At 49.2% G+C, this 27,733-nt stretch overlaps 1 protein-coding gene across 7 annotated transcripts in view; it reads left to right on the top strand.

Moving 5' to 3' along the window:
* The window catches only part of LOC119441717 (peripheral plasma membrane protein CASK), a 790,490-nt gene that overhangs the window by 576,170 nt on the left and 186,587 nt on the right, over positions 1-27,733 (top strand). For 3 of the 7 annotated variants that reach the window (XM_049661552.1, XM_049661550.1, XM_049661549.1), the window contains exon 12: positions 23,139-23,216. The exons of the other annotated variants lie outside the window; for them this stretch is intronic. In XM_049661552.1, coding sequence (XP_049517509.1) covers positions 23,139-23,216 — 78 coding nt within the window. The remainder of the gene's footprint in view (positions 1-23,138; positions 23,217-27,733) is intronic. 7 annotated transcript variants of the gene reach the window in all.

Here is a 27,733-nt window from a genome sequence, read left to right as displayed (position 1 = left end):
ATCGGAGTGGGAGTAGGGTGGACAAGCCCAATAAACCACCGTATTCAGTTTTCTTGGCCACTATGTAGTCGGACGTGTTCCCACATTTCTTGTCATTTGTTCTCGGTTGTGAGTTCGGGGCGCGGGAATCAAGTTACGTCGCTGCCAAGTTTCAGCGCAACCGCCAACGACGGCGGCGGCAACAATGTTTGTGCGTCTTGGCGCTCGCGCTGTATACTATATGTATACCGACAGCCATGCGTCTAGCTAAGCGCCTTCCCCTATAAACTTCCCCCCCGCGCACTCTTCGGGCCATCGATTGCGCTCCAGCACAAAGTTTACCGATTATGTCCTCCTTCGCTTCTCCTCTGGCCCTCCACCGAAATAGCGGTCCAGAGGAAGCGATCGAGGCAGTTCAAGATATTGAAGTGGAATCGATTTAGCAGCGAGCGGGCAGTGTGGTCGGGTTCCTGCAACTAGAAGGGCTGCAACCATGTCTCTGGTGGCCCGCCACTATCTGCAACTTGACAAAAGAGAAAAGAAACGATGAACACGAAATAGATTTTCCCCCTTATTTTTGTTCTTTTCTATTTTTCTCCTTCCATTAAGCTCTTTCTGAAGCGTTCCTTCCTCTCGGGCTGACCTGCGTCCAGCTGTATTCCCTTACGGTTTTGCAGTCAAGTCTGGCGGAGAACGTATGGCTGGGTGCAGGATAAAGGAAGGAGAAGGCTTCTGTCTTTTTTTTTTTTTGCCCTTTCTTTGAAGAGGGGTGTAGTGGCGCGCCAGCTTTGAGAAGTTTTGGGGTGTGATTGGGCGGAGCGCTTACAAGCTCAGTCGTGCTGGTTCGAGCCGCTGTCGCTCGAGGCGGCGATCGAGTTGAGTTCGTAAATTGTTGGAAACTAGGTTACGAAGCAGCCGAGTATAGGAGAGAGAGAGAAAGAGCGGACGGGAACAGAACACAACAACGTAACTTGCCTTACAGTTGAGGCAATGAATGAGCAGTATCGAACGTTCGCGGGTTCGCGGCGACTGCTGTTTCGCGGTAACACGTTTTTTTTTTCTCTTTTTTTTGTATGAGCAGCAAAATATGAGCTTAGAAATAACGTTGTTCAGACAGCAAGTACGTAGCGACCGACTGCAGGGCGGAATGACGAACTGTGCTTGGCGCCGCCTGTTATTTGTTGGTAGTATATGAAACCGATCGCGTGGCGCCTTTGACGTTGTGTACGCTAGCTGCTCGCGGAGTAGTTACTCGTAAAATTGGAAGTGTGCGTTTAAGATGCAGAGGGAGCCCGAGAACCCACGCGACGTGAACTTTTGACGCTGATTGTGAATGCTTGACCCAGCCAATGATCCGGCGTCACTGGAAGGCGCGAAGGCAAGTGGGAAAGAAAGGAAGAAACTGGCGAGAAACGGAGAGTTATTCAAGGGACCTGCGAAACCTTTTTCTTTCTGCTATTCACTCTATATTTTCTACCCGCTGTGGTGACGTATAGTGGCTTTGGCGATGCGCAACTAAGCCCGAGGGCGTGGGATCAAATCCCAGCCGGTGCGGGCTCATTTTGATGGGGGCGAAATGCAAAAAAAAGGGCAGTGGACCGTGCATTGGGTGCACGTTAAAGAAACCCACGTATTCACATTTAATCCGGAGTACCGCCCCCCCCCCCCCCCTTACGGAGTGCCTCATGATCATATCGTGGTTTGGGCGACTAAAACCCTAGAATTGAATAAACAAATCGAATTTTTGATGTTTCGCATTGTTTTTTCGCGCTTCCATTCTGCGTGGGCTATAGTCATCATTCATTCATTCATTCATTCATTCATTCATTCATTCATTCATTCATTCATTCATTCATTCTTTTTTTCTTTGGTTCTTTCTCTCTCTCTCTTTCTTTATTTCTTATCAAGTCCGCCAGCACGTGCTTGCAAACAAAAAAAAACATATAGACATGACACCAAACAACACCTAAATGCACTGATCATTTTAGTGTGAACGCATTTGCAGCACGTTTTCTTAGTAATTAACCCCCGTATTCAGAAATGCTTCTTAACTTGAACTTCACTTTATACAAATGACGCCTGGCGTGAACGTGCTTAAGACGCTCATTGCGTTTCCTTTGCTGGGCTCACGGCCGGCGTCATTTAAATCAGGTCGAGCGTGAGCTTCAAGTTAAGATGCATTTATGAATACGGGGGTAAGTCATCCATTATTACCATTTTAAGCCACTTGCGAGCTTTCTTTCTTCCGTCACGCTTGTTGTGGCTACGAAGAAGTTAATGCTGCAGCGACGAAATAAGAATATGGGGCCCATTACTGCAGACGTGACTGCACCGATTTATTGCTGTTGCCGCATCCACCTTACGAAATACAGCGCGAAATCGCTCAGTGTCGCAGGACTCACCGCGAAGCGTAATCGACAAAAACATAAAATTAATAATTGCTAATCTTCAAGTGTCTGAGAAGTAGCGCAACGGAGAAATAAAAGCCTCGTGCTATAGTGGGCTGTTATTCTACATTACTGCTTATTCTGCACTATTTCGTCAGAATAAACTTTAGTTCAGAGCTAAGACAACGGAATTCTAATGTTCCTTCCTTTCTTTCGTGTTTGCTTGCTGAGGTGTGTTGCTTGATTTTTGAAGACGAACGGGCGACTACTGCAGCGTTTCGACCTGTAGCCTACCCGCCACCTTTGTTGCGCTTATAAGGCACCCAATCGGACACATGATGTGAAAATGACAAAGCCAGATCACGCAGGAAAAGGAAGCGCGCAGCATCCGTCGCTTCCTTCATTCCTCTCGTCCATCCCGGCGAAGGCAACCTGCGTCCTCCGTCCGACATTGTGCACATATGCTATACGGTCGCTCCGTAACTCCACATCATCCCCACAGCGTCCTTGCGCGGCCGTCTTCAAAGGAGCGGGCCACCCTTCACGCGGCATTCGCAGGAAGGATCTCAATAAGGAGACTTTTCTCTCTCGAAATTCCGCCCGAGCGTTCGCGCCGCCCTCCTCCTAAAGTGTCAGCGTAATTCGAACGAAGAAGCTGCGTCGTTCACACTCGTTAGAGCCGAGCTCACTGCCGTAAACACGGCGGGAGAGTTTCAGCAAAGGGAGGTAGTACACTAAAGAGGCGTGTTGGCGGCGTCAGTGTCGTGCGAGCGACGAACTAAGCTCACCCCTCGCCCTGCTTCCGCACTTCCCGTTTTTTTTCCCCCTCTCTCTCTTCCGGCTGTGCGGTGGCGAAGAACGTCGTTCTTTCTCTCGCCCGAGAACGTCTCTCGAGTCTCTCCCGGATTTCACTGCCCGAGGGGGGCGATGCTAATAAAATCCTTGACATGTAGCAGCCGTGCGGTGGCTGGCGTAGCTGCGCTACGCATACATTCGCTCCGCACCATCTCTCTTGCTTTACGTTCGCTTGAAGCGTAGGCGATCGTCTTCCGTGTCGTGTTTGTGCCCACGCATGCGTCAAAGGAGAGAGAGGGGGGGGGGGGGGGGGGCTCTCGCGAGAAAGGACGCAAGCTCTCGAGGGAATTCGCGCGATATATATATATATATATATATATATATATATATATATATATATATATACGCATTCGCGCAGGGTTGTCCAGGCTCTCTCACTCGTCCGAGTCTTGACGACGACGATGACGACGCACTTAGAAGAAAAGGCCTCGTCGTTCGCCGCAAAGATGGAAGAAAGCGAGCTGCTTGCGGCGTATGTATTACGCATATGCGAATGTATATAGTATGTACGTATTCGGTGCTCCAGAAGCGAGTGAAAGTCGTGGGCGAAGCTATATGGGGCACTTTTTGTGCGCGTGGTTGCGCCGTGTTTTCGAAACGACTGCTACAACGCGGACGAATCCGCGCACTACATCTCCTGTCAAGTTTCCGCGAGTGCGCCGCTACATGGAGCGGCGCGCTGTTTCTTTTTTTTCCCGCCATTTTGGCTGGCTTGCAGCCAGAAGCGCTCTCTCGTCGACAACCTCTGGTCTTCTCTTATGTCTATGCCGGAAAGACACACGCGGTGGGGCCATCTCGTGATTCAACTGCAGTGACTTATAGCCCAGGCGGGTCTTGGAGTCCCGCTCAAACCCTGACGAAATCAGGGAGAAACGAGCGAGAAAGTGGCTCGCTTTGTGCGCGGACGCAGAGAGAGAGAGAGAGAGAGAGCTTTCGGCTGCTCGCGCGGAGGACCGTTGGCCAGCGCGCCTCAACGCCTGCTCGTCGTTCTCAGGGAAAGCTCAACGACGTTGGACACAGCGTCTTCGCCTTTTGAAGGCTCGACAGAAATGAAAAGGGTCACTCTTGTCTTTATGTTTTGGTTTTCTTAATGGAATGCCGTGACCAGTGTGTGTGTGAGAGAGAGAGAGAGAGTGTGTGTGACTTGAACCACAGATAGCTGCAGCGTAAAACGAAGCGTTTGCCTATGATCTCGTTAACGGACCGTCATAGTCGCAGATATGGCGTATAGCCGAAGCAACGGGTCTCAGAGTGAGCACTATTCATGTTGAATAAACGTCGCTTCAGCAATATGATCTGCCGTTGCATTGGTCGATCGCTGTTCGCATTACTGTCGATACGCATCTTGACATGAATTCCGACGTAATTATTTTTTATGTGTTTTCTGCGGGGTACATTTTATTTTTATTTTCCTCCTTCGAATTATGTCGTCGTATACTTCTAAGAGATTCTGCTCGCTGTAGGTGGTCCGCGGTCTCTGGTTGAGTGATTGATACTGAATGATAAACATATCTGGAATTTGCGAGAAAGATACGTTTATGCACCGCTTTGGCGTTTAGCCTGGGATTTTTGTAAGCAATGAATGTGAGGCTTGTACAGTGCAGTGTTGATTCGGAGGGTGGTGTATTGCGTGCGACGAATTTTTTTTTCTTTTTTTTTTTCTCAGATTTCGTGCTCGGGAAAGTTTTTTCGGAGTACGTTTGTATTCCTATGCGCGCACAGTTCTGGCACTATACCAGATGCTGAAGGCCTTCAGAACGCGAAACACGATGATATGGAAATACAACGCGTTTCCACAAGCTTAATTTTGTTCCACTTACGTTCCAGCAACCCGCCGTGGCTGCTCAGTGGCTATGGTGTTGGACTGCTGAACACGACATTGCGGTCGCGGCATTGAATCCCGGCCACGGCGGCCACATTTCGATGGGGGCGAAATGCGAAAACACCCGTGTACTTAGATTTAGGTGCACGTTAAAGAACCCCACGTGGTCCAAGTTTCCGGAGTCCCCCACTACGGCGTGCCTCATAATCATATAGTGGTTTTGGCACGTAAAACCCCATAATTTAATTTTTTACGTTCCAGCTGTGAGCGCAAAATTTTTGAAATTTGTTTCACTTACGTAAATTCAAGGGCGTTTACATAAAATCACAAAATATGTGAACCGGCATATAGGTTGTTTTTTTTTTTACTTTTTTCAGTACATATGATAAATATTTGTAACTATGCTCCAGTGAAACTACCATTTTAATCCGGAACAATGTTCCACTTCCATCCATCTGTTATCCGAAATATTTTTTCCGCATACCTGTGTGGTACGTGCCACCATACAGAGCTAATGCCTGGAACCATGGTTAAGTATGCATGTGGGACATCACTGGAACGCACCTACGCACATATATTGCGTGTACTTAAAAAGCAAATAGGTAACAATATATGAAACGCCGTTTCATTTAGGTAACTTCGCAAAAATGTTTTCACTTATAGCTAGAACTCAGGCATAGTACGAGGTGCAGCATAGAGAACCCCACTGGAGGTCGTGCGGGTACTTCGTGTTGCCTTTCTCTCTCTCTCTCTCTCTGTTCGCGGTTATTTCTCATGAGAACCCAAGGTACACTGCGCGGGCATGCGAGGGTGTATACATTTTACCTGCAGAACGCGCGCGCTCTAATTAATATTCACTGCGAGCGAGCGCGACAACTCGCCAACTTTCGTCCCCGCCACGGTACGTTACGCCTTGCTGAACCGCCGTGTTCGAGGGCTGTTTGTGTATCGTGGCGAAGGCCTACCAACAGGGGCACCAGCGTCGCGGTGCGCGCCGAGGAAGCTTCGACTCGCCTCGCATCTGGTGGAAAAACAAGAGCACGCGAGCGCCGACGACGCGCTAAATGGAGAGCAACAGCCCCTCCGGGAGTTCCATCGGTACGGTGTACGCTATGCATTTATTGCGCATATAGGTATACAAGATGCCGCGAATGCATGCGTCGCGGCTCTCTGCGATCCGATGGACCAGGTAGCGCAGTTTGTCTTGCATTTGTACTCTCTGTTTATATTGTTGCCTTCTCGAAGCACCGGATTGATCCATCACCAACACCGGGAAAGCAAAACAACGCAGGTTACGCGAAAGAGTTGCGAAGCTAGTTCTCTCCGCCGCCATGTATATAGCTGGACGCTTCCTTATATATCTTTCGCGCCCGCCTCTCTCTTCTTTCTCTCTCTCTCTCTCTCTATCTTGCTAAAATTAGGCATGTCGCCTCTTTGGCCTCTGGCTGTTTTCTTTCTCTTCGCACGTTCGTTAGCTTTTTAAAAAAAAATTCACGCGGGAACTCCTCTGGCAGTTGTTTAAGCATGCGTAAGCGTTTTGCCGTTGTGGCGGTGTTATTACCATGTTATGAAACTGGATCCGACCAGTATAAACGACAGCGCTGTGGCGACACGAACTGCTGCGGACGGCGACGCAAGGTGAATTGTTGAAGCAAGCAAACTACTGCAGGTGGCGAAGCCAGGTGGGCTGATGACGTTCCTATCATTATAAGCCGTTATCGCTATTTAGCGCCTTATCCGCCCGCATCGAACCATTACGAACCGTGATCAACCATACTGTGGCACCGGCTGCGTATGGTGCGGCCGCGCGGGCCCTATCTTGAAAGCGATCTGCGATGGGGGACAGAGTGCGCAGAGTGCTGATAGTTTCGTGCGCACTGTGTTCTCGCCGCTTAGTTCGCGTTGAATCGAGAGGCAGCACAAAGGTCAATTCGCTCGCTGCTGCGAGCCCTGCCTTTGAAGTGATCGTCTTACGTGGCAGACGGGCCGGTTTCCTCGTTTGGTATAGGCATAGAAATGCTTCCGCATTTAAAACCTTGGTTTTAAATGCAAAACAAAATGGCATTTACTGTTATTGGTTGTTACATCACCCCATCAAGGCGGTTTGACCCTGAAAGACTGAAATACATATTAAAGGAAACTGATGGCCCCTGGGTCATCACTGGGGACTTCAATGCGCACCACTTGCTTTGGGGAAGCACCAAGATAAACTCCACGGGAAGGCGTCGTTTGCCTCTGATTATGACCTCTGCATCATGAACGATGGTAGCCCGACGTATCTATGGGGTCCTACGTATAGCAGCTGCCTGGACTTGACTTTGGTGTCACGGAACTTCACATCACATGTTAAATGGTTTTGCGACATCGAGACTCATGGGAGTGATCACATTCCCACATACCTAACGATTAATGGACTCACTCGGTCTTTCTCTCGGGGTATCTTGAAGAGCACTGACTGGACTATGTTTACGTCGCTTATGGAAGAAGCATGAGGGGGAGATTTCGCCGGCGACATCGCCGACACCATCGCAGAAGCACTTAAAGTTTCCAAGTGTTCATCATCATTGTCATCAAGCCGAACGGATTTCGACATTGAACTTGAAAGACTTCGTGCGATTCGACGGCGTGCAGAACGACGATACAGACGCACTAAATCAATTTATGATCTGAGAGACGCACGTCGCATTCAGAAGAAAATTCAGCGTCGCATAGACAAACTAGAGAGAGAACGATGGAAGACATTCTGTGAGTCACTGGACCCTCGCAAGCCGCTTTCACATATCTGGAGGACAGTACGTGGTCTTCGTTCATCCCCACAACAACGACACCCATTTGCAGCTTTGGCCCTCCATCTTGGCCAAACAGAGCTTGGTGTGGCGGAGGAATTCTGTGCGAGAGTCACTGGCGAGCCTGTCAACATCAACGTTGATGTAAGTGACCTCCCAGCGGCTAAGGTACCGGAAATGGACGTGTCATTTACCATGGAAGAACTCGAGGCTGCCCTGGCAGTCTCTAAACGATCATCCTCTCCAGGCCCTGACGGCGTCACCTATTCTGCCCTGGGACACCTTGGACAAGAGGCAAGAAGAGCGCTTCTGAACAGCTTTAACAACTCATGGCATAGAGGTACAGTTCCCCGACAATGGAAGTTAAGTCGGCTGGTACCATTACTAAAGCCTGGAAAATCTCCGTTGGACTTGGCGGCATATCGCCCTATTGCTCTTGCCAGCTGCATGGGCAAGGTTATGGAAAGAGCACGTCTAGAATGGTATCTCGAGCGTTACAATATCTACCCCGCTTCCATGGCAGGCTTTCGTAGGGGTCGTTCTTCAATGGACAGCGTCATTGACCTCACGACATTTGTGCAGCAGGAGAAAAGCCATAAGCGCATATCAGTTGCGCTCTTTCTCGACGTGAAAGTCGCGTATGACAACGTTGCACATGAAGCCATCGTCACCTCCCTGGAGACTATTGGAATCGACGGCCGCATGCTTCGTTGGTTATCCGACTACATAACTCGCCGGTCGTTTTTTGTGCAAACAGAAGACGGCCCCACAGCTGAACATTACACGTGCTGCGGCGTGCCTCAGGGAGGAGTATTGAGTCCGACGTTGTTCAATGTGACACTCATTGGACTAGCTGACATTTTACCTAAGACAATCTGCTCTCGATATATATACGCAGATGACATCTGCCTTTGGACTTCTGCAGTTACTCGGCCTCAGGTGCGTGCGCGTTTGCAACGGGCAGCAACCTTGACATCAGCATATCTTCAAGCACAAGGCTTGACTGTATCAACCGAGAAATGTGCATTGGTGGCATTCACTCGAAAACTTATGACGCCATACCCAGTTTCTATTAATGGACACACTATTGCGTACGGAAAGACCCATCGATTTCTGGCGTAATAATCGACCGCAATCTTTCCTGGAGCCCTCATTGCACGTACCTGAAGAAAAAATTGTCGTCGATTGCCCAGGTACTGAGATTCATGTGCGGGAAAACATGGGGCACATCTGTACGCTCCATGCTTCAGTTGTACAGAGCTCTATTTCTAGGATACCTACGCTACAGCCTTCCAGTGTTGTCCAATACGTGCAAGTCAAATGTTCGCTCGTTGGAGAGCTTACAGGGCCAAGCATTGCGCACTTGCTTAGGACTTCCTCGCGGTGCGTCAACACCTGCAACAATCGTCCTCGCCAAAGATCATCCGATCCAAACATACGTTGCAGTGGATTGTCTGAGGGCGCATATCCGTCATCTTTCCCGCGTCCCCGATCATCACTTGGCGTTTTTGCCTTCGCAGACACCTCGTTCCACGTTTTCTGAAGTTATCGTCACCAATCAAGATTACCTTCCATCAGGATACACCCCAGCAGCAAGGCCTTCACCCTTGTGGTGCCTGCAACAGCCGCAGGTGCGCCTAAGTATTCCGGGCGTAAAGAAGAAGGCCAATCACCCAAGAATAGCTCTGCAACAGATGACGCTGTTATTAATGAATGAGACATACTGGGACCGAATACACATCTATACCGATGGTTCCGTCTCATCTACCAGTTCTTCAGGTGCCGTTGTCATTCCGGCTACGAAAACCACACTCAAGTTCAAACTGTCACACGTCACAACATCAACGGCGGCAGAGCTTGCTGCCCTGCGTGCTGCTGTACAATACCTCCTGCAAGAGACACCTCAGAAATGGGTCATATTTTGTGATTCTAAGGCAGCACTTCAGAGTCTGCATTTTGCCATTTATCACAGGACTCATGAGCAGCTGGTATATGAGATAAGAGAAGACCACCATCAAGCTATCGCTAGAGGGCATGAAATTATATTTCAGTGGCTACCGGGACATACCAGCATTGCTGGTAATGACGTCGCCGACGAAGCCGCCCGGTCTGCTCATCTGGAAGGCCGACCAGTCCCAATCCCCTTATCCAGGACCGACGCTGCAGGAAAACTTCTTTTCGTGGCTAAAGCTATGACACACAAATATTGGTCTTCTCTTAACCCGAAGTGCCATCTCCATAAAATTGACCCATCCATGAGGCTTCAAATGCCATCAAACATTTCCCGCTCTGAGGCGACAGTACTGTGCCGCCTCTGGCTCGGTGTGGCATTTACAAAGGCCTACTCGTTCCGCATTGGAATGGGGGATACGCCCATGTGTGACTCTTGTGGAACCAGAGAAACAATTGAACATGTCTTATGTCTCTGTCCCCAGTTCGACGTCGAGCGTGAAGCTCTCCGGACACCATTGAACCGGCTGGATTCTCGACCATTTTCGGAAATGAAGATCCTTGGACCATGGCCGTATGCGTCGATGGCACAGAAACCCACGAAAGCCTTGTTGCACTACCTCAAGTCGACAGGTCTTGGCGACCGTCTGTAGACTTCGTGCGAAGTGTCAAATGTGCGCGAAACTGTGCTCTCTCTATTTCCTTTCTCTCTCTTTTCATCCCTATACCCCTTTCCCCAGTGCAGGGTAGCAAACCGGACGTGCGTCTTGTTAACCTCCCTGCCTTTCCTCTCTTCTATTTCTCTCTCTCTCTCTCTTAAAACCTTGGTCTCGCGTTTCCGTGCGTTCAGTCGCGTGCAGCTGGGAAATTTCTCCGTTTCGTTAAGCAGTTTGCAATTAGAGGCGTTGCTTATTTTATGTTTACATCTGCGGCAATTATGTCTATTCACCTGGCAGGCTATGTTCTTGCGTTTCCTTTGTTACTTATCCGGCTATGTAGCAGTTCATTCTAATGGATATAGCTCTGCGACGAGAATTGCCGGCATCGTTTAGTGGAGCCGGAGTGAGTGGCGAGCACGGTGTAAGAACATTTAGGTGTTGACACTGTGCGCTAGCGAGCGTCCAGATTATGTTCGGCAGCGCGCGGGCGCACCGAGTAGCTCTGCTGCGAGCAGATAGATGGCGCCGCTGTCAGCGGTCCCAGCTCAGCGGCGCCGGCGGCTTGACATTGCTCGGCCTCCCCTAAATTTTCGTTCATAGTGGAGTGAGTAAAACTCAAAGCGCGCAGGAATTCGTTATTTCAGGTTACGGTGATAAGTGTACCAGGCTTAATGCTTCGCTAACATGAAGGTATCTTACGCAGGGCGTGAATGACGTGAACACGGATCGATCGGGCAGCACTCAAAGCCCACTCAAGTTCCGCTCGCGCGCACAATTTGTTCCGTCTGGTCTAGTGTTCATCCAAGCATTAAAAAAAAAAACATGGGCCTGCGTGCTACACCTCGATCAGATGAAAATAGTGACTGCACCAGAAACTGTTGTTTTTCATGCTTATCGCTGCTTCCATTCACACTCTAAAAACCATTCAAGCATCGTTGCGCGCATTCAGTGTGGCCGCGGTATGAATTAAGAAATGAAACGGCGCAAGCTTGCGATATGCAACGCACTAGAGCAAGGAGCATGGCTAAAACTTATGATGAGAATGCACGTCAGCTATGTAGAAACTCTTTCAAATGGGAATTTATTAGGCTGGACGAAGGCAGGCGTCTTATCTTGGATTACAACATCACTTATACAGTTTACTGATGAAAACCTGAGCAAATGCCTTTTTTATTGCAATTCCACTTAACATATACCGTGTATATTATTCATTTGGCTTTCGTCCATTGAGGACTGAGTGGCTCTTGCAAGATCTAAAAAAAGAGGTGACTTTCTTTTTTATTAAATTGCATGTGAGAATGTGCCAATGTAAGCGTGTTTGACAATGCGTGCTACAGCCTGTCCACAAATACACTTACACCTACCACATAATAATCCCACAGACCTTTTTTTTTCTTTTTTGCAAAGACACAACACGAAAAAAATTGTGCATGAAGCAGCTCGATAATTTTAATACGGGATAACCGTCCCAGAAGCCTACGCTTTCATACACTCCCACAATGGGAAAAATGTTGAATAAAAACATGCAAGCGTGTAATATACACCACACGCGCATTGTGAAAAAATCAGTAGCCAAGATGGAACAAATTCGAAAATCAGGCACCCATTTGCACAGCAAACAGCAGTATTATACAGGGTCCACAAAGATTTCAAAAAATACGCAAATGTCACGTACAGCCGCGTCCACGTCTGTGTAGAGCGCGCGAGCATACGGCCTTGCTCTGCGGGGCGACACCGTGCGGCAGTTGCGGGATCTGACGCACTGTGCCCAGGAGCATGCGCGGCCTAATATACATGCAGACCTGCATTGCACGAGTGGCAACGTTGAAAAGGGCCGTTGTTTAACCGAATATGCACGCTTCCTCATGGCGCTCTCGGTATCTCCATGCCAAAAGATTAAGCGTTTTAGCTGATAACACGCGCCCGACTCTCACAACAAAATATGAGGGCTTTCTGGCCGTTCCAATTAGGCGGTGATACGAAAAAATTATAACGCCAACAGCGGTGTAAAAAGAAAACCGAGGCGTTAATTTTTGGATGCCGTCTTCTGCAGCGCTTGGCGCTTATAGATAATGCGTTATTTTGTATTTTGGCTCAACAGTAATTATTACAGGACGTGGCGTGATCAGCCGTTGCCGAAGAAGAGAAGCTTCAGCCTACGGGGAGCGTTTCCACATGGGGCCTTGTGGTTGAAACTTTGCCTCCTTCCTGAGGTTTCCCTTGTTAGGCCGCTGCGGAATTCTTAGAATCCCCGTCTTTCTGTGGCTCGATCCCTTGCCGTTTTTTGGAGAAAACTGCATTATGCTCAATACCATAGCCATTAGAGCAGCAACGATCGCTTCGTTGGATCAGTTTGATATTTCTGTGTCTAATATAGACAGAGCGCCTGCGATGTTGTCATTTCATTGGCCGATGACATTATCTGGGATGGGTGAAGACATAGTTTTCCATATCAGGTGCCGTGACAGAATCGCACGCGTTATCACTCACGTGCGCAATTCCCTTGCCATCGTGCGTAGTAAGACGGCGCCCTCGGGTAATGCGCACAACCGGCAAAACAAGTGCGCTTACCAACATAATTTCTGGTTTAAAGCAGCGTGCGCCGATCTGCATGTCTGTTAGGCCGCGCATGCTCTTTGGCACACCTCTTCAGGCTCCGTAACTGCCGCAAGGCGTCGCCCCGCAGAGCAAGGCCGGCTGCTCGCGCGCTCTACACAGACGTGGACGCGGCTGTACCTCGACAGAATCATAGTAATGTTGTTGCCGTCGCTTGGAGATACCCAGGTTATTTTTTTTACATTCCGCCTAATTACATAATTAGTCTTAATTATTTATCCACTTCTCAAATATTATAGTTAGATTAAAAGTGTCAATGAGAAAATTGTAGAGCAACATGAAAGACTCCCGATACAGCTCAATACGCGCTACGTAGAAGTGTTTACCCGAGCGTGAAAGAAGCCCGCGAATACACGCAAAGTGCCTCGAGCGGCCAGTCGCGCGGTAATTGTGCGTGTGTTCGCGGGTTTCTTTCACGCTAGGATAACACTTTTATGTATCACGTATTGAGCAACAGAAAGCTGTATCGGCAGTTTTACATGTTGCTGTACAATTCTCTCGTTCACACTTTCTATCCAATTTTAGCATTAGAAAAGTTGATTGTTCAATTGTGAAAATAATTATGTAATTAGGCCGAATGAAAAAAATATATATTCTGAGTATCCCCAAGTGACGGCAGACAACATTACCTTGGTTCTGTCCAGCTACGTGGCATTTGCATATTTTAAATCTTGGTGCATGATAGTTAAGCCACCCAGTAAATATCTTGCCCATGCAGCAAAATTTGCACAAACTTCTGTGGCACACGGGAGGTTATCTCTTCCGCAGCGGCTTTCGAGGTTTATTTGACCGTGTGAGGTTCTTTGGACAGTTCGGAAATAAGGTGGGAACCCTTTTATCGAGCTCCGCGTAATATGCCATCGATACATCGTATCCTCTGAAAAATGCCAGGCATTAGAGTTCGGTCTGCCCTCAGATTTGCACGGCGCCACTGCTCTAGACGACCGCTGTCGGATGGCGCTTTGAATATAGGCACACGCTCCGCACAAGTCTGGTATCCAGGATTGCAGTTCGGAACGAAGCACTTTCTAGCCATTTCAAACGCCCCTCAGAAGGCCGCTGCCACTTTTGTCGAGGGCCCGTGCCGACAGTATACTCAAGCACAAGCTCATGAAACGCACGCGAACAAAAAGCGTGCCTTCAAAACAGCGTGGCCGTACATGCAAGCCGGAAGACGAATCAGAGGCAGCTCGGGCCTTGCCGCCGAGGCTGGGACCGCACTCCGCAGCGCCCTCTACGACGGCGCCGACCAAGCTGTAACCGAGGCGAACATAATCTGGACGCGAGCGGGTGGTGCTTTCCCGCGCGTTGTGGGGAGAGTGTCAGCACCTCTCTTGCTTATTCTTACACCGTGGTGGCGAGTGAGCGAGTGAGGATGGGGAGAGGGAATAAGCGAGTGGGCGGGCAAGCACTCGGTCGAGAGAACTACAGCGAGCGAGCCGAAAGGAAGAAGTGAACGGATGAGCGCGTTAACTGTCAAACTGGCGAGCGAATAAGCAAACGAGAAGAACTAGACTAATGAACGGATAAGCCAGCTAAGGAGCGGACAAAAGAATGAGCGAAGGAACGTGTAAACTTAACACTGCACAAACTACTGAAGCGAACAAAATATCGAACGAGAGAACCGGCAGATGAGCGGGCAAAGGAATCAGTCGATCAATGTGTTGACTCTGAGCATTATCTTCTATTTTTTGTTATTCCTTTCCTTGTGAGATGCACACAATGTACGATGGACACCAGTGTCTTCAGGGGTACTCAAAGTGGCAAGATCCGAAAGTACGTGATGTATCACCTAAATAATTCTAAAGTACAACGGTGTACGGCTCAATAGTGAAAGCTTGCAGCTGCGAGTGAAGCTTTAATTGTGCGAAATAATAGCGTGGGAGAGGGAGCCTATGAAAGATCACTCACAGAAGTCTAGTGCAGTTTAACGCAGCTATGCATAAATTCGTGAGAAACGCCGATCAATCACACTGAGACATTCTCATCTGCTATTTCAATATTCGATAGATATTCCGCATTTTCTCGCGCGGAGGTGCGGTGTGTGATTTTCTTTTCTTTCCTTTTCTCCCCTTTTTTATACTTATTTTTTTCTCTCTCTCCTGTCGAATCCCTTTACCCCTCCCCCGGTACAGGGTAGCCAACCGGAGATAATCTCTGGTTATCCTCCCTGTCTTTCCTTTACGTCTTTTTTTTTAACACGAAAGTGTTTTATGCCGGGGTCCACCAAGACTTCACTGACGTATTTCCGTCACGGAAATACGTCAGCTTACAATGTACACGAACATAATACAAAGAAAGAAACCAGAAGAAAAAGTTCCACAAACATGCAAAATCTGGAAATCGAACCCACGACCTCTCGGTCCGCGACGATAGATCGCCGAGCGTTTAACCCATTGCGCCACAAACGCATTTGAAGAGAGCTACACAGACGCGCCTTATATATCTAACACTCCTCCGTGTACCCGCGCTCTTGCTCGGGGCGGTGCCGCCGCCTACGAGCAGAAAAGAGAAGTACTGCATTATGACACTAACGCGCACCGACAGTGAACGCTTCGGTGGTCTCAGCACTACGACGCCTCGATGCCAGCATTCGAAGGGACGCTGGCATCAAGAAGCACTACCAACGCCAGGTGGCGTTCACCGTACTCAGCACAGCGGAGCGTGGCCTCCGCAATTAGCTCTGAAAATGTTTCTGAAGTTGATCGCGGAGGCTGCAATTACGACGCGCTGTACGCGCTGATTTGACTCGGTGACGATTCAGTTACGTGCTTTGTCTTGCGCGTTGTATTAGTGTGTCAGTTACGTGCTTCGTCTTTCGCATTGTGCTAGCGTGTGCAGCGTAGTGCAGCTTCCATATGCACGACGGTTGCTCATGGTCATCGACGTTGGTAGTCGTGATGGAGGAGACGTGCCACCAGGCGTCAGCGTGGGTGCATCAACGCCTAAGGGCGCTTTAGCCACAAAACACCAATAGACATTATATATCAATGTGCAATAAACATTACACTACTTCTGTGAAGACACGTTTCACTTTCGTGTTCTATACCGATTCCTATATAAGAGGGATCAACCACATTTTTTTATCTATATCTCGCGAAATCGATACGAAATCCACGTCGATCGCCTCCGTCAGAGACATATGGAAACCTAAGCATACGAAATTTGAATGCTTTAGCCGCCCTCTGTTGTCGTATACCGGCTGTACGAGCAAAAAAACGTAATTCGTTGCCTTTGCGCGAGCTCCACAATGCCGTACGAAGAGCTTTGTATGTCGTGGTACTTTTCCTTGTCGTATGACACCATGGCTAAATCTACGACACTTTACTACGGCACTCATGTACGGTCACATTTAACGTGATAGCATTAAGGGCCCCGTGTCGCAAAAAATCCGGCGTTGGCGTAGGCATCGGCGTCGGCGTAGGCATCGGCGTCCGTGGTGGTGAAATTCACCAGGAACCATGCCGACAATACAGGCCTTCCACGTGGCGCAAAGCGTTAGTGAACAAAAATTGAATTTCTCAAAGTAAAATCCGTCAGAAAAATCGTAATGAATGACTGAACTACAACCTACAAAAATGATAGCGTCGGATTGTAATTTGAATGTACGAGAAAGCTTAATTCTATTAAGAGGAAACTCAAACACAAACCCCTTTTCCAGCATTTCTACCATAACAGCGGCGCGTTCGGGTAGGTTACTTGCGAAAACCCCATCCAGATGGCGCTCGCCTCCTCGGCAGCGTAAAACGGTACGGCGCGCAGAGGCGAAAGTGGTGAAAAAAGAAAGCTGCAGTTGCCGGGAAGCCTGACAAGCATTCAGGGATCTTTGAATGCTAAAGCGTCCTCCAAATTTTGGACACGCGCGCGCCTCGGGGCAACAGGGAACAATTAATAAAATAAAAAAGGCCCTTGGGCCTTCACATTTTGATATGACAACTTATATCGCCCCTGTAAAAATGTCTTCCCAGCAATGCATTTTGTTTTAAAGGGAAGCCGACCTTAAGAGGATCGGTGTAAGCTTGGGCTTTGTAAGCTGGCTTTCCCACGTTATGTGTTGCAGTGAAGCCTACTCATAAAGAAAAATGCGATGCTAACGAGGCCAGATAACGCTATCGCGTTCCACTCTTAAAGGCGAAGCTTAAGCGTCCTCCAAGTTTTCTAATTATTGTTTTATTTTATTTATTCCTCTAGAGCTCAGAAATTGTGTAATATGGTTATTGTCGGTCTCATTGTACCAGTGTATTTATAATTAGAAGGAATAGAAGAACAAACTTAGTTCCTTTACAGTTATGTGTGTGTGTGTGTGTTTTTTTTACTTTCGACAGTTTTTATTTATGGGGGGGGGGGGGGGGGGGCGGAGTAAACGTGGGAGATTGAAATGGACCACTGAGGTCATTCTTTGGTATCGGTCCCCATTGAAAGGACGGAGCGCATTTTCAGTAAGAGACCACTTTATCTGCAATATTTTTTTTCAATCCGGAAATGGAGACCTAGGCTTTCATCGTTAGAGTCCTTTTTTTCTTTTTCTCTCATCGGATGATGGGTAAGATGTAATGGCGGCGTAGCCTAAATGAATTTTCGATCTTAACTTTGGTCAGAGCAGAAATAAAAAAAAAGCAGGTTTCTTGAAAGTAAAAGAAAGAAAACATCTTCGGAATCTCCCTTGACGCCCATTTTTACTATTTCATTGCGCTGGTTACTGAGAGAAAAGTTTAACTCGACGCTAATGTGCCCTCCTGCCCGCAATCGCTCAGGAAGTCATCGCTGGCTTCGTTCGCAGTTCTTCGAGCGCGATAACTCCCCACCTCCTTCTACTTCTTCAAGCTTGTCTTTCTTTGTCGTCCTTTGTTGTTGTTGTTGACGGGGCGTAACTGAGGTCGTCGGGTGTGGCACACGTTTAAAATACGAAAGACGAGACAAGATCATGGTTGGTAGGTACGGGAACCGATCACAGGCTCGGTCTGTTGGAATCGCAATGTCGCAACCGCTGTATACGCCACTGAGGCAACACGTCACGGGATAAAAATAAATATATCTGCGCCATAATGTACATTGTCGGACGCGGCATACTTTTTAAATGCAAAAGACGAATCGCTGTCGCAGTGACCACAGGAACCGAATCCAGGTGCTCTGAGTTGTAAGGGCAATGTAGCAAACGCTATACCCCACTGAAGCAATATGACACGCGCTATAAGTAAATCTTTGTGCGTGTAATGCGATTAGACGATGTGCGGCGTTGTATTCGAAGCATACTAATGCTAATCGTCTGCTGCGAAAACAAAATAAAAGTAGAAATTTTCGACAAGACACAATTAAATTATTCTTGGAGAACGTGAAAGATTGAATCGGCGCAAAATTTTCATGGCGATAAGAGTAGGGAACGTGAACGTCTCTGGAACTGGGTCTCTTGAAACACAAAGTGAAACGAAGAAAAGCGGAAGAACCACGCTTCGCTGTTTTCCGGAGTTGCGATAGGTATCGCTCACCGCTTCGCACTTTGGCGCCGTGTATTCTCTCTCTCTCTCTCTCTCTCTCTGTTTTCTTTTTTAAGGGAGAAGCCTTCTTTGGTTTTATCGCCGCCCGTTTTCGTGGTGGTCAGACTTACACCGCCGATACAAAGGTGCCGATGAAAAGGGCGCGTCCTCTCGCGCACCGGAGTGACAGGTCGGGGGTTCGTCGCCGAACGCCAACTATTATAGCTCTTCTAGACGCAAGTGCTGTCACGCGAGAGCCCTCGGCGTATCTGAAGGTTCAGAGATTCTGTGGCGGAGCGCGGGGGGAAGGCCGTCCCTACTCTCCTCCCACCGCCCTCTCCCATTGTGGCGGGTACAGGAGGAGGGCCCCGGCAGCCACAAGAGGAGGATGGCAGTCGCCTTCTGCGCCGCCGCTCGCGCCGACCACACACATATGACCAATCGGCTGACATGTTATCATAGCCACCTATGCTACCTCGTCAGATGTGCTGATTCATGTCTTTCTTCTCTACGGAATTTCGCAATGAAACAACAAACCCTGCCTCAATATCCTCACTGCAACAAATCTACGCCTTCCAGCGCATCACACATTCAAAAAACCGAATAGCTTTCCAGAGGCCTTCCGCTATTCGGTTACATTGACAATCATCGTTAAAGGTTTTTTCACAACTTGCTTTTTTTTTACTAATTTAGCGTGCTTCGTAGCTTTGTTTACTGCACCGACGGTCCACACTACCACCTACATACCATTTACGGCAGCGAACGTCCACAGTGAGTGAAAGATAGCCGAGTTAAACCGTGCAAGCTTGCACAGACAGATGCACATCTGCGGTTAACCGAGAGCTCGCAGAGGATGGGCGACTTTTGAAAAAAAAAATGTCGCAGTTTCGCCCGAAAGGCGAAGCATCAATTGCGATAGCAAATTAGTCGAGAGCTATACGGAGCAGGCATAGTAGTTTTATCGCCTGCATAAATTTGGACACATTCGCTTACTAACTGAATTAACAAGCGTGGTGTCAGCGCGCAAGCAAACATGAATAGATCACACTCGATGACCGCAGACAACCAGTGTAAAAACGCAGACGTCAACGAGCGCGGCCGCCGCAGCGAGCGAAGGTTCGTGCGGTCTATCGCTTCAACGGAAACAGAGCGGCGAAAGCACAGCGCATACAAAGGTCAAAGCCGTCTGGAGATCGCTTTCAAGATACGGTGCGCGCGACAGCCCGCGCCGCGTTGCGGATCGCTTTCAAGATAGCTCCGTGAGCAGCAGCCGCGTAAGCAGAACGCACCCTCCCCCCCTCCCCTCCTGTCTCCGTCGCCTCCTCCCCGTTCCTCGCGCGGGAACGAAGACCATGCGCTTCCGGTCGCCTTCCTCTCTAGCGTGCGCGAGAGCTGTGGTTGCCGGCTCACCCTCACAAGCTTTCACTCGCACACACAACGCACGGAGTGCGGCGTCGATTTTATCGCCGTTGGACTTTACACGGAACATCACGGCGACGGCAAAAATGCGCTTGGAGTGTCCATATAATTTCTATCGCAATAAAACGTTCGATGTCATTAAAGCTGGTAAGTGCAGCATCACGTCCTACCGGCAAATGCGAATGCGCCCGTCCACTCTACGCTCGGCGAATGCGCCTCTCCGGCAATTCGAGTCGGCTCTCCGCGGACGTGATTCCAATCGGTGAACTCTCAAAGGGCTTCTCTGTGACCGAGAGTTGGGTTGAGAGACGAGACTATTGAGAGACGAGACTGGGGGCTGGGCTGTTTCGGTGACACTTCACTTGGCGCGGAGGCCGACGCGGTACGCTCAGAAGAACGCGGGGAACCACCACGGAGGGATTCCCCCCTTCCACTAATTCAACCTTCTCCTCCTCGTTTTACACTCTCGGCATCGATGTTCGCTGGAGTGTACGACGCCATGCCGGCGAACCTTGGACTATGCGTGTGCCCGCGACCTTCGTCCGCCTCTTCCTCTCTCTCTATCTTAAGAGGGCAGCAACTCGTAACTCTAGCGCCATAAAGTTGTACAGGCATGCGGGCGAGCTTCTCCGCACGATTGGCTTGCTTTGGGTGAAGCACGCACGCCTGTGGTGGGAAAATGTCAAAGGAAAGAAAATAACAACAGCGATAGACGCCGGTAGGGAAGTACTGGGAGAAGGTGTAGGTTCAGGGACGGTCGACATAACGAGTTTGAAAAGCGTCGTAAAATGGGTTTGGTTCAGCATCCTCCTGTTTGGAGAACTCTACAGTCCGGTATACATCCGAACTCCGAGAGGGAGAGTACATTGCGGTGCGCGCCCACAGATAATACAGAGAAATAGTAAAATAAATGTACATGCTCATGCCACGTGAATATAACAAAATAAAAACATAATAAGAAAATTTAGTGAAAGGAAACAAGGTATATCATCAGTAATCTGTTTCACAACTCATGATTGAGGGCCATAGCTATTTGAAAGGCAGCCGCGCAGACGAAGAACGTGAACGTCATGAAATAGCGGGATGGGAGCTGGGAAGCGGTGTCTGTGTGTGATGTTCTTGTACCATTTGTGTCTTACTTAATACGAGTGATTGAACGCTTAAAACGCGTGGTAATCGAACTTTACGAACTGCACTTTGTGGATTCCTAGCCACCAAGGGGGAATTGAAAAACCAGACCACTGGCCAAATTGTTCGCCAATTATGAAAAGGTCACGTGTCACCAGCGGTGTGCTGTCGTTTGCTGCAGGAATTAAAGAAATCAAGTTCACGTCAAAACTAGCATTAATAGAACAAAGACTGGGCCAATGACCAAAGATGGGGTGTTTTAGCCTACTGCCCAGTTAGCAAGATGACCGTTGATGATTTGCACGTTGGTAGCTGCTGTGCTATATTGTGCTGTGTTTTGCGACTATGACGTTTTGGATGCGGTTACTCTATTAATTCCATGGTTTACAGCAACTCTATAGAGAGGAGAGAAACAGAAAACACACTCCAATGTCAGGCTCCATCCGGACATTTAGAAACTGCATCATAAGGTTACCTCCGCCGCTTTATGAATACCGCTGTGACACAATGGCGACAAATCCAGAAAGGGGGCACCGGTATGCTGACTGGCAGTCCCGTCATGCATTTTTCTTTTCATTTCGGTATTGATACTGGCAAACGCTTGGTCGTCCATTTTGATCCCTATAACGTGAAAATTAACGGCGTGCTGAAAAAAAATTCATGTAGCTCGTTGAAAGCCTATCCTTAAGCGTGCTTGACGGGCGGCGACCTTTGCATCGAAACGTACACCGTATAGGCGCAGTGCTTGCTGTCGGCCACAATAAATCGTGATAACGCCAATAAAGGCACTCGCCTGACTTTATTTCGAATACTTCCTGTGACGGAAACGAAGATCTCTTTTTCTTTAGTGGACCTTCCATTGTCTGCCTGGGTGGATCGCTCGCGCGACACTCGAACATGGCGCACACTCGCTAGGACTCATCCGGCACCGGGTCCGTTGCAGCCCAGAAATAGACTGCCGCCGAGCAGCAGCAAATAAAACAAAAATAACGGCCTGCCGGTCGCGGCGTTCTCCCGTAACGCGAGAGCTCGCCACATCCGCTCGCGGAGGGCGCCGGCAATAATGAGTGGACGGGATACCATAACCGACTCTGGTTTCGTTCGCCGTGTCCGCCCGTACTCGTCCCTTCATCAACGCCTCGTTCGATTCCGCCGAAGGTGCTGCTGGTCCCTCCTTCTTCCACCCCGTTCCCTCCCTCCTTTCCGTCGCGGTATTCCGCTCATGCCTCATCTCCTCCGGACGAACCCAGCGCACGATGAGACGCAGCTTCCGCCGCCGTGGCCTTCGCCGCGCAGCAGCGCCTGTTTGTCGCACGCGCTTCTAATCTCCTCCGCTGGGCTTGCCACCCGCGTCTCGCGCTTCATCGAGTATGGACGGCACCACGCAGCTTTCTTGGTTTTCTTCTCCTTCTTGCCCTCCGCGCGAGCAGCTACCCGCCGGCGGATGATCTGTGCTGCCAAGCGCTGCTGCGAATCCCCCCCCCCCCCCCCCCCGCCTTCCGGCAGTGTTGTTCCCCACGCGTAGTCCTGGGATTCACCGCCGGGAGAAAACGGGCCCTATACGATATTCTAGAGGCGGAGATGGGTAGAGGGAGCGGGAGCCGGCATGCGAGATAGAGGGGTTGGCGCATTACGTCGCAAGCCTTTTGTTTCTGGCTGCTGGGTGGTTTGCAAAGGCAGGCGTGGGTGAAGGGGGGGCACAAGTTCCCCCGGAGTCCACCACGTCCGAGACGCGGGGTTCGTGTGCATTCGCGGTACACGCAGCGTGTGTTGGAACGCAAGTGAGCAGAGGCGAGAGCGAACGGACGAAACACTCACAAACAGACGCGCAGATGAACATAGAGATGGGAACGAAGAGCGTGCGGGCACGTCGCGCGGTGTCGTGTGATATCCGCGATGATCTCGTCATCCCTGTCTCGCTCTCGAGATGGAGATGGCGCTGCTCGCGACAAGGAAGTCTCGCTTCCTCGCTTAAATATGACGCATTAAGTGCTTTCTCCCTCCTTCTGTGCGCGCCTGTGACGCCTGTCCTGATGACCCGTTGTCTCCCTCTTCTTGCGCAGTTGTACGACCGCATCAACACGAGCTCGTGCAGCCCCATCAAGTGCCCCCCGTCGGACGCCTGCGGCCGGGCGAGAGACGTGAGTGCATTCTTAATTCTTACCCGCTTTGCTTCGTTCAGGTTTTTGCCCTAGTTATTTACCCTCCTTTATCCCGCCTGCCTGCCCTCTCGTCGTCGCTCCTAATTAATGCGTGGAGCTTGTAATGGCACGAGCCCTATGCCTTGAAAGTGACAGAGCTCTCTTTATAATTTTAGAACCACAAGCGGGCAACACAATGTAATCTTTTTGTGCCTGTCCCGTTGACACTTCCCCTGTTGTTTGGAATGTGCCCTGTAATAATCTACCCGAGTGCTTCCCGTCTCGTACGAAGGGCGTGCTCAGGGCAGCACACTTCCTTCCATCCTGTTCAACAGAACCGAAATGTGGTTCTAGGAACGCCGACTTTATCGGTATTATCGAAAGCACGACGAAAAACAGAACACCAGCGCACCTTTGAACCAGCCCCTTCTCTATTTTTTTTTTAAACGCATGTCGCTTGTAAAATCGAAGACATTGAAGCGAAGCTTTAATTGGTCCTTCCCACCGCTTTGCGCGGGTGGCCGTCTGGTGTAGTAAACTGGGCCCATGCCGGAGACAGTGTAATTAAAGGTGCTGACTTGTTGGGCTGATCTGGATGCCAGTGCACTATATGCGTCCTCGCGAGGGTTTTGACGTGGTTTGTAACGCGGACCAATCCCCGGCTAACTGCAGTGCTACATCACCCACGTGATTCATAGTATTTAGCCAATAGAGCTAACCAATAAATGTCCCCAGCAGCGCATCTCAGCACGTTGGCCGTGACTTTGACAATGGGTGCATGACCACAGTGGTGTTGTTGGCAATGAACTTGCTGACAGGGAGGCGAGATCGCCATTCAATGCCTCTGATGAAGTGTGGATTGCCTACTCGTGACCTGCATTAACTCATTGATCAAGACACTAATGCAGGACGTTACACTCATATACGGAGCTCATACTGACAACACCCACAGACGCCTGCATGTAATCGACCCAGATGGGAGATTCCTTGTGACCCCAGAGAGAGAGAAAATGATTTAATGAAAGGCAGGGAGGTTAACCAGGACTGAGCCCGGTTGGCTACCCTACACTGGGGGAAGGAAAAAGGGGAGACCCCAGAATTCCTTCTGTGTGTATGCCCTGATACCATGCCCTGATACTTCAACTACAAAGCAGACAACGAAAGCATTGTTGAAGCTCCTGCATGGCCTGGGACTAGACGAGCGGCTTTAGTCGGGCCGCTGTCTAATGTACATAAGCATTCACTCCTCCTCTTCTCCTTACCATCATAAATCACTGTACTTTCACTCCCCTTCCCTATTCTCCAATGCAGAATAGCAAATCCTTTCGTACCATATCAAGGTGTTCATTGACAGGGTACGAAAGGATTGAGAGGTCGAACTCGGTGCGGCGGTCAGAACCCTGCGAGCAGTCAGAACTGGCCCCGTGCATAAAGCGCTGGTGATGCGCCTGACTGACCGGCACTTCTCTTCTTCGTTATATCTCATACGCTGGAGATGCGCCTGGCTAACCGGCACTTCTTCGTTACAATCGGTTTTCAAATTGGGCAGGAGCCATAGGTGGACGATTGTCAAGAAAAAGTATTTATATACAGGAAATGCAGAGAGGTCGACCTGAACTGGTTAGGTCTAGTCTGATGATGATAAGTGGTTCTTGAGGAAAGGGGAAAGGTTGCAGAAGATAGCGTCAACCTTTCCCCTTTCCTCAAGAACCACTTATCATCATCAGACTAGACCTAACCAGTTCAGGTCGACCTCTCTGCATTTCCTGTATATAAATACTTTTTCTTGACAATCGTCCACCTATGGCTCCTGCCCAATTTGAAAACCGATTGTAACGAAGAAGTGCCGGTTAGCCAGGCGCATCTCCAGCGTATGAGATATAACGAAGAAGAGAAGTGCCGGTCAGTCAGGCGCATCACCAGCGCTTTATGCACGGGGCCAGTTCTGACTGCTCGCAGGGTTCTGACCGCCGCACCGAGTTCGACCTCTCAATCCTTTCGTACCCTGTCAATGAACACCTTGATATGCTGTTTTATTTCCCCCCTCCCTGGGGTTGTCTACCCATCTCCTCACAGATTAAATTGGGTCAATCCCGGTGACAGCTAGTATCATTCAAACTGGGCCAACCCCGAAGACTGTGTAAGCAGAGGCGGTGACTGGGCGGGCAAATCCTGACACCAATGCATATCTGCCCTCGCAAGGGTTTTAATGTTGTTTTTAACGCGAGCTGATCCTGGAGGCAATCTAATCAAAGGCGTGGGTGGGCCGATCCTAATAATGTTAAATTCTGAGTTCTTATCTGCCGTGACCTCGATTTGGTTATGAGGCGTGGTGTAATGGGAGACTCCGGATTAATTTTGACCGCCTGGGTTCTTAACGTGCACTAAATCAATGCATATTTCAACGATTCACTTTGAGCGGCCATGCCCAGAATAAATGCAAACGCATGTGAAACGGCGTGAGTAACGATCTCGCTCGTCAACATGAACAGAGGTGTCGGTCGTGTGGGTCCGAGGAATGTGCGAAACCTGCCGTGCCGCCTTGCGCCAGCTCGCCCCCGCTTGGGGCAACTCACCACCGCTGGGGACGTGCACCCCACTACGACCACCAACCCTCAATACTGTCACCCACCTTCACTACTTCGTCTGGTTTGTCCTGGCGTGTCCTGACAAAGTCCTCTGCAGTGCGGGCACGAGATAAGGATAATGCCCGGATGGTGTAGGGTATAAGAAAGCCAGCAAGCTGCCACGTGGAGAACACTTTTGCTTTGCCCTAGCGTGCAGGTGCTTCTTGTATGATTTAAGTGTGAAGCACTTTGGGGGGGGGGGGCTGGTTGTCGGCGTCTAATGTGATGTCATGTCGTCGTTGTCACGTGCAAAACCAAGATCTCAAAGCCGGTGCAAAATAAACTAACAAGATTCAGAATAATTTGAAAGACTGGAATAATCAATCATTAAGCGCATTAATTAGCAGAAACTCGTCAAGATCGCTTCTGAAGCGCCAGTCGGGTACCAGCGCAGCGCAAGAGAGGGCGCCACCACCCCACAAGCGCTAGATTCCTCCTCACTTGTGCAAGAATAGCACAAAAATAACAAAAGGGCAACGCCGGTGCATCTCTGCTTCGCACTTACCCAGGTTTCACGTTAGTGGAACTGCATTAGCGCTGAGCTTGAACTACACGAGCGCAGAATTTGAGCAGGATTGGAGCTACATTTTTTTTTTCTTTGGAGCACACCGCTCACCCGTAACCATGTATTAAAGGTGTGTTATTTGTTTTTACGTCGGACTCTTCTTCCCTGCCGGACCCTCTCCGATGCCCAACCTGGTTCGAGCTCCAAGCAGACGCTGTTGAAGGTTTACCAAACCCCGGCCCGTAACAATATTCATTCTTGATTGGAATGGCTGATAACGCCGAATGCAATGAATGCTTCACCAATATGGTATGATGAGCAATTGCGTTTGTGATGTCGAAAAAATTCACCGACGATTGCGATGCTCCCTAATGCGAAATTTGAGCGCAAATAGACACGTGTTTTCATTTCGCTATACATTGGCTGGCGCAGACAATCTGTCTCGTGCGGTGCGTTGCAAACGGAGCGAAGTGTAGCACGACTGCCTCGCTAAGGTCTGTAATGAATCTCTAATTCAAATTGCGTAGAATTTGTTCAACAAATATTTACTCCCCTTCAATCAAAAGACGCTTTTCAATTTGTCATTAACAATTCTATATTACTTCCGAACGCTTGCGTAAAACTCATTAGCGACCAGTTCTTTCGCTACCAGGCGGTAGCAAGTTCTGGCTAACGCCAGATTTAACGATTTAACGCAAACGCATCAGGGCGATGCGTACGCATTTTCCAAAAACAGCAGAGCCTCAACGCGGAGACGTCTGCAAATCTCAATACTACAATGGCTTCTGCTATTTATAAAATGCACATTGATCTTGCTAAATTATCCGCCTCCAAGTGGCTTTGCAAGTCGTCAAAAAAGCCAAAAATCTTAGGCCTTCCATTCCAAGTCTCACTCGGAAAAGAGCACGCCATGCAACAACCTCCACCGCTTACACTTCCGGATGGCTGTTTCACAACTGGTGTTTTACACATTGCCACCAGAGCGAAAGAAAACTGTGGACAGCCTCTTGGACTACTTCATCTAGGAAGCACAGCTGCATTATTTATTTAGCCTTTATGTTTCTCAAAGAGCATCGCGCGTTTTTCAACAGGAGGCACGTGATTTTTTTTTTTTTTCGAACCCGTTTGAAACCCAATGAACCGGTTCAGGAAGCTGCAAACCGATTCGAACCGTTAATATTTTAGCTCGGGAGCTGAAACTGAACCGAACTGAACCGAAATGCGTGAAAACGAACCGAACCCTAAACGATTTCGGTTCGACACACTGCTTTCCCGTACACGCACCCCTACTTGCAATCCTACCACACCGCCACGCCAAGACCAACAGAGCAACATTATTCACAGAGTGACGGAAGCCGTCGCCAGTATATGTATGCGCGTATGTG

The sequence above is a fragment of the Dermacentor silvarum genome, chromosome 2 (assembly GCF_013339745.2).
Source record: "Dermacentor silvarum isolate Dsil-2018 chromosome 2, BIME_Dsil_1.4, whole genome shotgun sequence".
Classification (NCBI taxonomy): Eukaryota; Metazoa; Arthropoda; class Arachnida; order Ixodida; family Ixodidae; genus Dermacentor; species Dermacentor silvarum.
This window is presented reverse-complemented; position numbering and strand designations above follow the sequence as displayed.